Source organism: Nothobranchius furzeri, chromosome 3 (assembly GCF_043380555.1).
Source record: "Nothobranchius furzeri strain GRZ-AD chromosome 3, NfurGRZ-RIMD1, whole genome shotgun sequence".
In the NCBI taxonomy this organism is placed as follows: Eukaryota; Metazoa; Chordata; class Actinopteri; order Cyprinodontiformes; family Nothobranchiidae; genus Nothobranchius; species Nothobranchius furzeri.
The window spans coordinates 62,143,479-62,158,660 of NC_091743.1; the positions used below are offsets into that span (position 1 = coordinate 62,143,479).

Consider the following 15,182-nt stretch of genomic DNA (forward strand, 5'->3'; position numbering starts at 1 on the left):
TCAGATTCAGGCAGTTGGAGTTCAGGTCAAATCTTAATGCTTTGCTGCTGTTAGGTCCGGTTCCCACAGCTGATTCCCTACTTGCTACAATCTAAATGATCAGATAATCCTGCTGTTTGTGGTGTTAGTAGTGCTCTGATCATAAATCTGGGCTGTCAAACATGTTGAATGGTCCCAATTTTGAGGACAAACAAGCATGCTGTGTGTTGAGTGTGATGTTTAGGAGTCTGGAAAAATGGTAACTTGCTCCTTGTCCACCATGTTTGTTTACTACAAATTCACGTTTGATCTTGCAAGGTTTCCCATCTAACTGGGGAATGTTTGTGTAAAATCCTTTTCTGTGTAGTTTTTGGCGTGTGGCCCACACAACAAACCTTTTTGATCAGCACGTGTGGAATCTCTCATGTCTTTAATTTTAAAATCCTGCTGTAGTAACCGTACCTGAGCCAGTGCTCGATTTTTAATTTCAATGGAGAGTTTTTACATTTAGACCCCTTTTTCCCCCCCTGAAAAAAAAAATATCTAAATTTACCCCCTAATTTAAAGTTTGTGTCTTCCACTTCATCTAATTGCTTCCTGTGCTCAGCTCTGTTGTTTCCTTACAGTCTTGGTAATGTTAAACCTCAAACTTCAGTCAAGGCTGCTTCATCCTTGTTTATTGAACCATAGAAGTATTCTTGTCTTGCCACACATAACATAATGAGGGTGATAGGAATGCAGATGACCTCCTGTGGGAGTCAGTCAGTTGATTAACACCGTGCACGTTCGTCTTACCCCACGAGCAGAAATGTTCACCTGGAAAGCTCCTCATCATCCAAGCTTTCATGTTGATGTTGTTCGGCTGCCTCTGAATCTCATAATATAGCCAGTAACATTTTACTTTTATTTTCATACAATAATTTGCTCTTAATTGGATATACGTTTATTACAATATTTTCACTTTATTTCCAGTTTTAATGTATTATTAGAGAATAGATTTGGTAAATAAAACCATTCAGATTCCGACTAATTCTAAGAAAAAAAAGTCATATACAAACAGCTAATAAATAAACCTGATAATAGTCTTTAAAATGGTATTTAAAGCTTTTCACTATCTGACATTTTCACCAGTAAAACGTGTTAAATTAACAATTTTTTTTCTTCAAATTAATAAATTGAATATATATATATTTCCTTTCTCAAGCAAGGGATGCAGCTGACCCCAACATGTTGTTCTTGTTGTTGTTTTTCCTAAAACCAAACGGTCGTAAATTTCCACTAAATGGATTCAGTCAGAAGTCTCGTCACCCAAACGAGGTACAATGATGGGAAAATGGTGGACTTTCCCTCTGGGTGTTTGGTGACTCAGCGCCATTTTTGCTTGTTTGCCACCATCATATAACCACGACAAAAGGTAATTTATGTTAATCATTTATTAGAAATAAACACAAGCATCTGGATGTTTTTTCTTGCATCTTTCTATTTAAATAAAGCCGATAAGGAGATAACACCAGGCCGCTCTTGTTCATCTTGTTTTTAGTTAAAATAATAAACTTCAGAGGCAGCAGATTTGATCAGATATTAATGACAGTTAATTCTTTAACATCTCAAATTAAACTCTTTATCTGTCTGCTCCCTGCAGCTGGTGTCTGGTCTGAGCAAAATACTGAAGTGAAAAGACAAAAACATTCTGTAGGACTGCAGCACAAATACAAAAACCTCAACTAAAGGAGATTTAATTAGGGTTTCCTATGTGAGGCTGTTTATCTTGTTTTTAGGTGATGTTATTTGTTGATTGGAAATGTTCAAAGTTGAAGGTAACATTGAATAAAACTCCAAAATTATTCAGCAAATGTGAAAATGACAGGAAATAATAATGAGTAATGAGGGTGTGAAAAGGCATTAGTTTAACCTGAGTTTTAATGAATGAGTCCTCATTTGTTTCTCTGTGATAAACTCAAATGAAGTGAACGGACTTGTGCTCGTCCTTCATCACACTGATGCCACTCATCAACAAAACGCTGCAAGAACCAACAATGTAAATTCTTAAAGTAAATATATTCAACAGTTTGGGCTCCTTCCGCTATTTCAGATAAATTGGCCTCAACTCAAAATGAAATGAAATTCCTTTCTTATTGTCTGACACCTGCTGACCTAATGGTTTTCTTTCTTGAAGGGAGCATTATTGAGCTTTCACTCATCTTTGTGTGCAAGAGTGGAATTATTATTGACTGAGTTCTGTTGTCTTTATTGCCTCTTTGCTCCTTGTGGGATAGTTTTAGGGAGCGGGGAATTTTTATGGAAGTCAAATACAGGTTCACGCTCAGGGAGAAACTTCACTGGGAGTCTTAAGATTAATAAACAGCCTCCTGAAATAACTGTGCAGTCTGATTAAATTTAAATAAAGAGGTAGTTTCAAACCTTGAAAATTACATTGAGTCAAATGTAAATATTACCCCATACATATTTACTACAGTGACTTTCTGTGATGGCTTGACTGTAAAACCCATTCATGGCTTTATAGAATACAATTTGTGAGGACTAGGCACTAAATTCTAGGCCCGCCAGGCTTTGCTTGGCCACCCGCCAGGCTAAGCGTCATGCCCTGCCCCCCTCCCCGACCCTACCGTGTCCGCTGACTTGAACGATGCAACAAAACTAGAGCCCTCCATCAGCTGATACTGGTGAGAAACAGCAGCGGAACATGTACAACCCCTCAACCCCCACCCCCGCTCTCACGGAGGAGCGCTGTAGGACTGAGTGTCCCCCCCCCCCCCCCCAGGGCTGCGTCGCGTCCCCCCAGGACGGCCGAATCTGCAAGGCTTAACTCATTTTCTGAGTATATAGGAGACACACACAGTGATGTTTGAGATGTGAAACAAAGTTTATAGGATTTACAGAAAATGTGCAATAATTGTTTAAACAAAATTAGGCAGGTATATAAATTTGCAATCGCATACACACAATGGCATTTTCAGTCCACAAACGATAGATCGTTCAGCCCTAATGCATAACCCCCTTGTTATGCCCAAATAACTCAGTTTTAGTTTCATCAGTCTACAGAACTTTATTCCAAAATTAAGCTGGCTTGTCCAAATGTGCTTTAGCAGACCTCAAGCAGCTCTGTTTATGTTGTGGGCAGAGAAAAGGCTTCCTCTGCATCACTCACATACAACATCTCCTTGTGTAAAGTGGACTGAATAGTTGAACGATGCAGAGTGACTCCATCTGCAGCAAGACAATGTTGTAGGTCTTTGGGTTGACTCCGACTGTCAGAATAAAGGCAATAAAAACAGTTGTCACCTAGCGGTTTAAGTTGGAGTTGCACCGCCCAAAAGATAACTTTCTATATGAATCGATACAAATCTTTCAAATATTGATTCAGTTCCATAACATGAACATGAAATAAGTTTGTACATAAAAGTTGTTATGGGCTTTGTTTGTGTAGCATCTGTGACATGAGTGAATTTTATGTTTGAAAGGGTTTTTTTGATTAGTTGGGTTGAACTCATGCAGGTAATTGAGACCTTGTTGTCCCAACAGATCATCTCTCTAGTCCCAGTTCTCACAACTGCACCATTCTTTAAATATCTTTCTCTCATTCCTGTGACAGAATGTGCCCTAGTGCTTTTTTTAAAAAAAATATTCTGGGTTGCACTGGTCTCATTACTGATTGTCAGGTTCTTGAGAGCAGCAGGGGACCTCCTGAGCACATCATGCTGACAGACACAGGAAGAAAGGTAGAACAGCTTTTTGATACACTTCTTCTCTGACCAGTGGGTGCAATGTCAGATATCTTCTATTTTCACCTCTCTCATTGAGTTTGCATTTTTTCTTCTTTTCCATCTCTCTGTCCCTCCCTCTCTCCTGTGGAGAGTATTTTTGTCTTTGTCCCATAATCACCCGGTTACATTTTCAGCACTTTTTTCCCCCAATCTGTCTGGCACTCCCCGATTAATCCTTTCTTCTCTTTCTCCTCCTCTATTTTCTCATCTTCTCATCCACCTTCTTGCCTATCTCCCCTTCTCACCTTTCACACCTTCACTCTTTCCTTGCCTCGTCCTTCAGCGTGACTTCTTTCCAGTTCACTGCAGAATCTTGTCGGTTGACATTCCGATTAAAAGACTGGCACCTGTTTAAAGCCACAGAGCACATTTAAAGATGTGATCTATTGTAAACATGTCGTCTGGTGGGGAGCTACATGAGAACAATGGCTTCTGAGGTGAATAAAAAAACATGGCTCCAGATGGCTCTTCTCTGGGTGGCCCGCTTCCTCCCAGAAGGCTTGTGCTGCAAAAGGGGTGTTGTTATCGCCTGTGTCCCTGCTACTGCACCTGGGGGGGAAAGAGGTCTATTTTTATCTGCATCACATTGCTAAGGAAATGTGAGCCAGGAGAAGGAAGACTGGGGGAAATTATTCCTTGTTCGGAGATGTGCTGTGTTGGATAGTATTGAAAACGGCACGAGCCGAACCCTAAAGCATTTATGAGAAAAATGACTGCTGTAGCTTCTCGGCAGTGGCCTTAGTGGGAGCTGCAGCTCAAGACTTAATCCTGATTCAGTTGATGTCTTCTTTTCTCTCGTTTAATTTATTTTCCTTTCTTTATTCTCAGCTGTAGTCTGAACGTTAATTGCTAAGTTGCGTTGATGAATATGTCACCCATTATGTGTCTTAAGAAGTCTCATTGATGTCTCAATGCTAATTATGCAGAAGTAACACAAATAAAAGCAGAAATGTTTCACAAATCTAATTATTTTTCTTATTTACGTCACTAAAAGTAAAATAATGAAAACTTTAGGCTTAGGGAAAAAGAAGACCTTTTTAGAAAATTGAGCTCTCGGTTGGCAGAAATAGCAGCTTGGTTCTGTTTGAAATGAGTAAATGGAATCTGAAGCTCAGCAGTGATGCTCATGATGTTCATATCAAGTTGGGATGAAACACTTTGGCCCATATGAAGGTTTTTATTTATTTATTTATTTATTTGTTGCTATTTTTACAGATTGTGTCCAATCTGCTGCTTTTTATTGGCTATGCACTCACTGGCCACTTTATTAGGTACACCCGCTCAATTGCTTACTACTATAAATAACGAATCAGCATCAACATGAGTCTTACACTTGGATTCAACTCCCAACCTTCTACCTACAGTGTTGAAAGCAACAGTTCACATCTGTGGGAGTTAATTACCCATTTACACTTTGAGAAGAGCTGTGACTTCCCCAGGTGAAGGTGTGTGAGAGTGTGTACTTTTAAAACTGGACATTTATTTAGGAAAATGTATTAAATGTGAACTGGATGTTCTTGGAAAAAGTCATTCAAGAAAGCTAAATTTAGCTAAATAACAATTCAAAGGTCCAGCCCCCTTTCTTACCCCTAGAGTCAAATAATCTTCATAACGTTATCTTACGTTTTTGACATAGTTGGCCCCTGTTCTGCCGTAAATCCTAACATGACGCACCTATGTAACCCCACAGTTTGATGGACGGATTATGTGAATATGATCCCGTCACTTAGAATGGGCACCAGCACAATGATTGGATGAGGTTTTTCTGGAATTGTACATTTCAGGGGCAAATAGAATTATTTGATTGTTGACTAAACATTTCATTCATTGGTTGTCATTGGTATGCGAAGAACATTTAAAGCAATGTGGCAAGAAATGCTCCAGAAGAACATCTCACACTTTTTGATGACATCTCTCACTTTACATGACTTTATGAAAGGCCTCACAGTGCAAAAATGTGGTAGTGGCATTATAGATATGTGGTAGCTTCTGCTAACATCTTGGGGAGGAATTCAGACCCAAAGGTCAAATTGTGCATAATTACAGTTTTTAGCTAATAATTATCTCCCCTCTAGAGATAAAGGAACGTTATTATTTTCAGTCCTCAATGAAGCACTAATTCTTAGTATGTCTTGGGGAGGGTTTCTCCTATGAGGTGGTAATTTGTTAATTGTGACTCTTATTTTTATAAAAGCCATCTTGAAAATAAGAACTTCTAGACCTTCCATAACAACAGCAGCCATCCCCCTCCCACTCCTTCTCTCATCACCAGCCCTGTTAACCTTTTTTCCTCTCATGATTTCCAGCCTACTATAGAGCGATCGATCAGTTGATTCTTTAACTGGAATTATACTGTCGCTTTGGTACACTCAACCCTCCGAAGAGGGTCATGTGACTGTCCTAATACAGGGAGGGCAGAATTATTAGGCAAGTTGTATTTTTGAGGAATAATTTTATTATTGAACAACAACCATGTTCTCAATGAACCCCAAAAAATCATTAATATCAAAGCTGAATGTTTTTGGAAGTAGTTTTTAGTTTTAGCTATTTTAGGGGGATATCTGTGTGCAGGTGACTATTACTGTGCATAATTATTAGGCAACTTAACAAAAAACAAATATATACCCATTTCAGTTATTTATTTTTACCAGTGAAACCAATATAACATCTCCACATTCACAAATATACATTCCTGACATTCAAAAACAACACAAAAACAAATCAGCGACCAATATAGCCACCTTTCTTTGCAAGGACACTCCATCCATGGATTCTGTCAGTGTTTTGATCTGTTCACCATCAACATTGCGTGCAGCAGCAACTACAGCCTCCCAGACACTGTTCAGAGAGGTGTACTGTTTTCCCTCCTTGTAAATCTCACATTTGATGATGGACCACAGGTTCTCAATGGGGTTCAGATCAGGTGAACAAGGAGGCCATGTCATTAGTTTTTCTTCTTTCATACCCTTTCTTGCCAGCCACGCTGTGGAGTACTTGGATGCGTGTGATGGAGCATTGTCCTGCATGAAAATCATGTTTTTCTTGAAGGATGCAGACTTCTTCCTGTACCACTGCTTGAAGAAGGGGTCTTCCAGAAACTGGCAGTAGGACTGGGAGTTGAGCTTGACTCCATCCTCAACCCAAAAACGCCCAACAAGCTCATCTTTTATGATACCAGCCCAAACCAGTACTCCACCTCCACCTTGCTGGCGTCTTGAGTCGGACTGGAGCTCTCTGCCCTTTACCAATCCAGCCACGGGCCCATCCATCTGGCCCATCAAGACTCACTCTCATTTCATCAGTCCATAAAACCTTAGAAAAATCAGTCTTGAGATATTTCTTGGCCCAGTCTTGACGTTTCAGCTTGTGTGTCTTGTTCAGTGGTGGTCATCTTTCAGCCTTTCTTACCTTGGCCATGTCTCTGAGTTTTGCACACCTTGTGCTTTTGGGCACTCCAGTGATGTTGCAGCTCTGAAATATGGCCAAACTGGTGGCAAGTGGCATCTTGGCAGCTGCACGCTTGACTTTTCTCAGTTCATGGGCAGTTATTTATCGCCTTGGTTTGTCCACACGCTTCTTGCGACCCTGTTGACTATTTAGAATGAAACGCTTGATTGTTCGATGATCACGCTTCAGAAGCTTTGCAATTTTAAGACTGCTGTATCCCTCTGCAAGATATCTCACTAGTTTTGACTTTTCTGAGCCTGTCAAGTCCTTCTTTTGACCCATTTTGCCAAAGGAAAGGAAGTTGCCTAATAATTATGCACAACTGATATAGGGTGTTGATGTCATTAGACCACACCCCTTCTCATTACAGAGATGCACATCACCTAATATGCTTAAATGGTAGTAGGCTTTCGAGCCTATACAGCTTGGAGTAAGACAACATGCATGAAGAGGATGATGTGGACAAAATACTCATTTGCCTAATAATTCTGCACTCCCTGTAGATGCAAGATTGCATAGACCAAGGATGTCAATGTGGAGAGTAATTACAGGTTTCTGTGAACATGTTTGTGCAGTTTACCCATCTGTTTATTGTGATTGACGGTCTCATCCATAAGAATGTATCATGTATAAGGGAAGTTTGTGATCAAAAAATGTCAAAATATGAGATATTAACCTCTCAAAACATACATTAGCAGAAAAGAAATTCCATCTGAAATTGCAGCTGTGTTTTGACAGAAACGTCACTTTATTTCTGACACATTTTTAACGTAGATCTACATAATTAATGTTTGGGATGGGGAGGGAAGGAACATTTTTGAGATTCTGGTGCTATTTGTGAAGTGAAATCTCAAGGTTTTGATGCTTTTAAAGTCCGTTTCAGATGATGTCGAAGTGTTAGAGGTGACTTGAGAGTCAGTGTTATCAGGGCGGAAGTGGCTAAATATAGCAGTCATTTGAGGAAGATTGGGAGCTAACATAATGTAGATTATAACCCCATCAAAGCAAGAATGACACACTCATGTGCTCATGTTCGAGATGACTAGTATTGCGGTTTAAATGATCTGCCAGGTTGTTTTTGATGGACGTGTGTGTGTGTGTGTGTGTGTGTGTGTGTGTGTGTGTGTGTGTGTGTGTGTGTGTGTGTGTGTGTTACATCCAGTAGGTGGTAAATGAGCTGCTGCACATTTTTCATAAACTGCCAGCTTCTGTACGCCTCATTCAGAGCATCTTCGTCGAGGTCAGCTCATAAAACTCGCAGAGCCAATCTTTGCTCCACTTTGTAAGATTGCGTGTTGACTCTGCCACACTGCAGCTCTCCTGTCTCTTTGGGGATTTGTGATTTTCCACATAGCTGGAGAAGAATAAAGCTTATCTTTTCATATTGCTCTATTTGCTGATGCTGGTGGTAGTTTTGCTGGGTGCTAAGGTTCCTTTCACATCCAATGGCAGCGTCTCGTCTCATATTTTTCTGGTCATTGAATTTAAAAAAGAGGTGAATAATTAGTTTTGTGCCAAGTGGGGCAGAAATAATGGAAGGAATACATTTTAATGTACTTTTTCCTCCCCAACGTATTGCCTTAAAGCCATGCTCTCAGTGCTGCAAATACACAATTGTCCCTTTCGCTTTGTTCTCTCTCTCAATAATGATGTAAAACATAAACACAATTTGTAGCTGTGACACGATTTCTGAATTTAGTCTTAACTTTGTTTTAAAACCATAAAACATGTTTTCTGGTGGATAACCCTTCATACATGCTGCCATTATTTAAAAAAAAAACACCAAATGAACACACTTCCCAGCATTAGTAACTTTACAACCCACCCTCTAGCAGCAAGTCATAATTTCCTGTAAAATCTTATGAGATTCAGGCATTGTTGTTGATTAATTTGGTCTTCTCTACTCCACAAAGTTGCCAGTTCATAAATGTGTTTACACACGGCTCTCTGTTGCCACAGCATTTCTATTTGGTTGAGATCTACATGTTGGTGAAAGCATTGCAGAACTTCATTTTATTTTTCTGCCTCTGTTGCTGGTTTGCAGCTTTATATGGAACAATTATTTTGTTTTGTGACCCAGTTTTGTCCAGCCTTTACCTGCTGGAGACGAGTGCACCTCTGCCATAATGACTGCAGGGTCAAACAAATTGAGGCCAAATGATCAGTGCCCCATTGCTGTGGGGGGTGAGGTGTGTAAGATGTTTCTGCTGACAGAAAAATGTGGTGCCGTGCTTTATAGTCAAACATCCCTGCTGTTGGTCTCATGTCTCATAAGAACTCTGCTCTAGACTTCTGGTGATTTAACCTTTCAGATACAACTTTGCACACCTAAACTACACTGCCATGATCTCTAAAAGAAAGTGGTCTCTACTCCCACTATCAACTATACCAGTGCACCTCAACTGGCAGCCCATCAGTGTGTTTACATGCAGCCAGTAACCCTTTTAAAACCCGAATATTCACAATAACCCGGTTCTGCAGGTCCGTGTAAACACCGCCAGAAACCCCGATATGCTCATAACCGGGTTTTTAAAAACCCGGTTACTACACCTGGGGTAACCCATTTCTAACCCGAATGTTTGGTCGTGTAAACGCATATCGGGATATCCTCATCAAAGCGTGTGTTCTGTGCATGCTCTGTTCGCAACGAATCTTGGTCTTTTGAGTAGCGAGACGTCTTGTATGCGCCAGAACTCCGGAAGTAAACAACAAGTTGGTAGCAAAATGGCGAGTCGCGGCACAGCACCACACTTTGAGTGACGAGGAAACTAAAGCGCAAACAAACGCGGTCGCTATCTCTCCCGAACTGGGAAAAATGTTGTTGTTTTCACGGATACCGGAACAAGAAGAACCGGAAATTACGCATATTGCGTCTGGACGTAGTCCATACGTCCTGACGCTACCCCAACGTCCGCATTTACATCGGGTTATGCAAGTTAGAGGTAACTCTTTCTATTTGTGCTTGTAAACGGGTTATTCTGATCAACTCAGAAACCCGAATCCCGACCTTAACCCGATCATGACCCGGATATTGGCTGCATGTAAACGGACTGCATGGCTCACATATGGCCCGCCAGACCTTTCCACCTGGCCCCCCAAGCCTTTGGGACTTAGAACTTTAGAGGTATCAGCTAAGGGACATATTATGCAAAACTCTCCTTTTACATCCTTTTGTTCTGCCGCGTAAGTCTCTACTGCAGAGGTATTCAATCTTTGTCCTGGAGGGCTGGTATCCCGCATGTTTTAGTGGTTTCTCTGCTCCACCACACATGATTCAGTGCAGCAGCTCATCAGGCTCTGCAGAAGCCTGTTAATCACCTGCTGATTGAAACCAGGTGTGTTGAATCAGAGCTGAAACTAAAACTTGCTGTATACTGGACCTCCGGGCCTGGAATTGAATACCTCTGCTCTACTGGCTCTATAAACACTGCAAACAGGAAAAAGATATCCATCCATTTTCTGTCTGTGTTTCCTTTATGTATGTATGTATGTATGTATGAATGAATGAGTGAATGAATGAATGAATGAATGAATGAATGATTTATATGTTTAAAACGAGCTGTTTCAAAAAGTCCCAGTTTGTGACATCAGAAACTGGTAAATTGGCATAGAACCACCACTTGTTGAAGAGGGCTAGCAGCAGCGCTACTCTGAGCACCTCCAGGATATTGGAGCTTTTCAGCTTATAGCAGCTTGAGCAGGGGATGGATGGGCGTGGACAACTCCAGTTGGATATCCTTAAGTGACAGAGCCCTGAAACGGCTCATTATGGAAGGTACAGAAACTGCCCAGAATAAAATCACTTCATGTGAGACGGCTTAGTGCAAAGAACTTCATAAACTTTAAAGGATAAAGAGGAAGACCCATTCTCCCTCCTTATCTTTGATCTTTGTTCACTGGCTACCGAGCACCAATTAGTGAGTGGATGACAAGTAGAAGGTTCAGCTTTTGAACTTCACAAACATGTTTTACATCAACCGTAGAACAATCATAAGACAAAAAGTCACAATATGTTCACTTTAACATTTGTCACTAAGCCTATTTTTTGCAGCTATTTTAATTAATTTTTTAAAGATGAGGGATAAATGAGTGAGCCATCATGTGTTTAAAAAATTTAATCATGTTCACCTGTGTTCTACACCTGGTTTTCCTTTTTCTCTCATGCAGCGCTGGCTGTGTTGAATGAAAATATAAATATGAAGAGAGCAGCTGACCACCAAGTGTCCATCTGTTGGCCAACTTTCCCTTCTGCTCTCCCGTTCCAGGTTGTCCCTTCTGGAAGAGTGGCGCGGCGTACGAGATGAAGCGCTGTCGGAGCTCAGTGGGATCAAAGGTTGCATCTTCGTCCACGCAGGAGGATTTATTGGTGGCAACAAGACACAGGAAGGAGTTCTGGAGATGGCCAGAAGGACCCTCCAGTCTGCTGCCCAGTCTCCAGCAAATGGAAACAGCTGATTATTTTTTTAAAGCAAATGTTTGCTAATATTTGAAGATAATAAACATCAATGTGTTGGTTTTATTATCATGATTATATTGTAAACTTGTGATAGTTTTGTCCACCTGTCTGAGTGTATCTGATGGCTTTCATTCGCAGTAGAAACCTGCTTTGGATTGCATTTTGTAATCAGGATTAAATGTAAAAATAAACTGACATTTTGTCCACCTCAGTTCTAATCTTCCAGTTTCAGCTCAGTATCATTAATACGGTGCCATCTGATGGACCAACGCCAGCATTTTCAAAGCCTGTGAATACCACAGCCTTGCCTTTCAGGAGATGTTAACACACACCTGGACCGGGGTTCCTCCTTCCAGGCCCAGTGTTTGACATTACCCACGTCACAACAAAGAGATTCAGAGGCTACTTCCGCTGTCTCCCAGATCAAAGCGTCAGTAATGAACCTGATTAAATCAAAGAAACTCAATTTCCAAATGCCGCAGAGAGGTGCCCCTTGTGGCAGCCGACGCTGTACACAAGGTTACTGACGCAGTCAGGTTCCTGGTAATGAAGTTGGTGGATGTGTGTCACATTTTCTCATTAATTCTCCATTTTCTTCCCCCAAGCTCTGCCTGCAACTTCATCATTATTGCGTTTTCCATGAAGCCGACCTTCCAACTATCTAACTCCCAGTATTTTTTCCGTCATTGCTGGTGTTGAAGTGCAAATGCCATTGTATGCAAAAATAATTCTCATGTTGCTCTCAGCTGCTCGTGTTTCTCTACATCATTTAATGTGTTCAGTGGAGCAGACTGCTCAAATTCCTAATTCTCAGTCTGTTTACCCTCATTTATCATTTGAAATCAAGCATTTTATCCAACCTCCACTTGCTCATAAGTAGAATAATTACATGCTTGTAAAATGGAGAATTTACACAGAAGATGGGTGGCCCAAACCATGCAGCTTCTAGTCTAGCACCTAATTTACTTTGCTCTTTCGCTTCGTATGTGCAAGCATTGTTTCACTTTTAGCTGAGAGTGCATAGGATGTTTTCAGTAGCTTAGGAAATGCACTCTTGCATCTTGTTTGTATTCTTCCTGTGTCTCTCTCACACACACACGCACAGATACACTTTTTTTTTTGCTGGATTTGAGCCAAAGTCCCAATCTAATCTGTGCACTTTAGTGACAGCCTTTCATATCTCTTGGGCCGTAGTTGCTGCCAACTGATGTTGAAATCTTTGTAAAGATTTAACGAAAATTATTTTCACTGTTTACCTCTAAACAAGGGAGGACACAGGCCAAATGATCAGGGGGAGGTCGCTGATGTCCATCCAGATGTTAATAGATTTTATTTTGCCGTTTTTTACACAAATTATCTCAGGCTCATTCACAATCAAGAGCACTTGCTTGATTGCAGGAAATCACTCGGTGCTCCAACTAACAGAGAAGTATTCTCTAGTAGGCACATTTCTTTTCCTTTTTAAGGGAAGTCTTGTATTTCCTGCTAGAACAAACCACTTCGACACAAATTTTAAAGGTGTGAAACACTGACAAGCATCTTTTAAATGATTATTTCTGATTATAATCGGTCACTCAGCTTTTCATAATCTCCTGCATTAGCTTCTGATAGAACATGGACAGAAAAATGCTAGTATTTGAAAAGCCTGACAGATCTATGTCACACTCATGGACTCGCCCATTTTTATTTGTGACGGGGAAGACTGTTGTTGGTTTAGTGTCCAGGAAACCATGAATGTTTCGACTAGTAGAAGCTAACCATTTGCATTAGCAACTCCACCACACAGCAGAATTCCCTCTGGCTTGCGTTATTTGTGGAGATAAAACATCAGTGTTCCAAGCAGAGTCAGTAGTAGTTGTAATGCTGTTAGCCAGTCAGAGGTGAGGTGTCCATATCACTCCAAATCCTGCATCTGAAGCTCTCCTCTGATGTGACATTCTGCTAGTTACTGAAACAAGCGCATCTGAGTGCCCCCCACCCCCCAGGTATGACTTGCAAGGCATTAATTCCTATTTATAGACCACTGCAAAATAAACAAGTGTCCCACACCTTTAAATGTGTTGTTTAGTCAGTCAGGAGGATTTTCCTATCTGGACGCAGCTACTGACCAAACTGTAGCGCTATTCTGAGAAAAACTCTAACCCTGGCAAAAACCAGTTTGCCAGTGAATGATGAAGTGAACAAGCAGCATGACTAAACACCAAAACACTTTTGAATAACAAAAATGTGAAGCAGATTTCTCCAAGTAGATATCTTTTCTCTGCCCTACTGCCACTCCTGTTTTATTCAAGCTTCCTCCACTCTTTACTCTCTGAGGTGCTCGACCAAGACAGACAGAAAAAGCCGAACTTCTTCACATCACTGCAGTCAGGTTCTTCAGTGGAGTTCACACTGTCAACATTGTCAAAGATAAACTGCTTGTGGGCAAGTGCATCTCTCTCCTCCGAGATACTCCCCGATAGACACCTCTGATTCCTCCTTTGTTTCTCTTCTTGATCTCTCTCTCTCTCTCTCTCTCTCTCTCTCTCTCTCTCTCTCTCTCTCTCTCTCTCTCTCTCTCTCTCTCTCTCTCTCCTCTTGCAAAGTTAAATTCTCACCCATCTTCACACTATTCGTTCTCAGTTCAGAATCCACAAAACCAGAAACATTTATTTATTTTTAGGGAGCATGTGATTTTTTTTCTTTCTCCCAGCCATTATGCTTTCTTATTATGTGCCTCTTTTGTTTATCTGGAAAACTACAAAACTCATCTGGTCCGAACAAACATGGAGACAACATGTCATCAAGGGACGAAGACTGGAAAATAAGCCTGGAAATTTGTGGAAAGAGTCATTAGACTTGTGGCTTTCTACACTATATCTAGTCAGGGGTAGAATTGTTATGGATTCTAGTGAGCTGATGGGAGTAGGATAGGCTGAGAAAGGAAGCTGAAGGATATATGAGGTGCCATCATGTCTGTCGGATCTGTGCTTTTCCCTCTGAGGGCTCTCCTGCAGATGGACCGATAAAGTTGCTGCTTATGGTTGAACATAAGAGATAGCAATGGTCTTGGACTAAGGTAAAACCCCATAAATAACCTTTCTCTCCAGTATGTACCTGATTCCTTTTTACATTATTTAGATTGAAATTTCACGTTGATCTATGTGAGACCCAAGGTTGACAGGTGTCCTGGCTCTAGCTTGTAAATTAAAGCCCTTGCCTCCATGCCTGTCCAAGTCCCATCTTCATTTTCTACTTGATGTATAGTGATTCTCCAAACACTGGCACAGATTAGGTCCCTCTGCTTGACCGCCTATAAACAAGGACAAGCAGGAATCATTAATATAGGCACATCTTTCCCTTTTATTGATTTAGCTCCATCTATCAGTGCTGCTGTAACAGCTGGGCATGTTTTTCTTAGGAGTTCATTGTCTGAGTAGTCCGTGTTGGAATTGATCCAAAGCATTCAGGTCTATTCTCAGTAGCTCAAAACAATAAAAGTTATAGTTTTGTCATTTTATTAAAAACTGAAGAAA

At 40.8% G+C, this 15,182-nt stretch overlaps 1 protein-coding gene across 1 annotated transcript in view; it reads left to right on the plus strand.

Moving 5' to 3' along the window:
• Window positions 1–11,885, plus strand: part of myg1 (myg1 exonuclease) — a 23,755-nt gene extending 11,870 nt beyond the window's left edge. The window contains exon 7 of the mRNA XM_015959117.3: window positions 11,477–11,885. Within this exon, the coding sequence (XP_015814603.3) occupies window positions 11,477–11,666 (190 nt within the window). The 3' untranslated portion in view covers window positions 11,667–11,885. The remainder of the gene's footprint in view (window positions 1–11,476) is intronic.
• The last annotated feature ends 3,297 nt before the right edge of the window (window positions 11,886–15,182 follow it).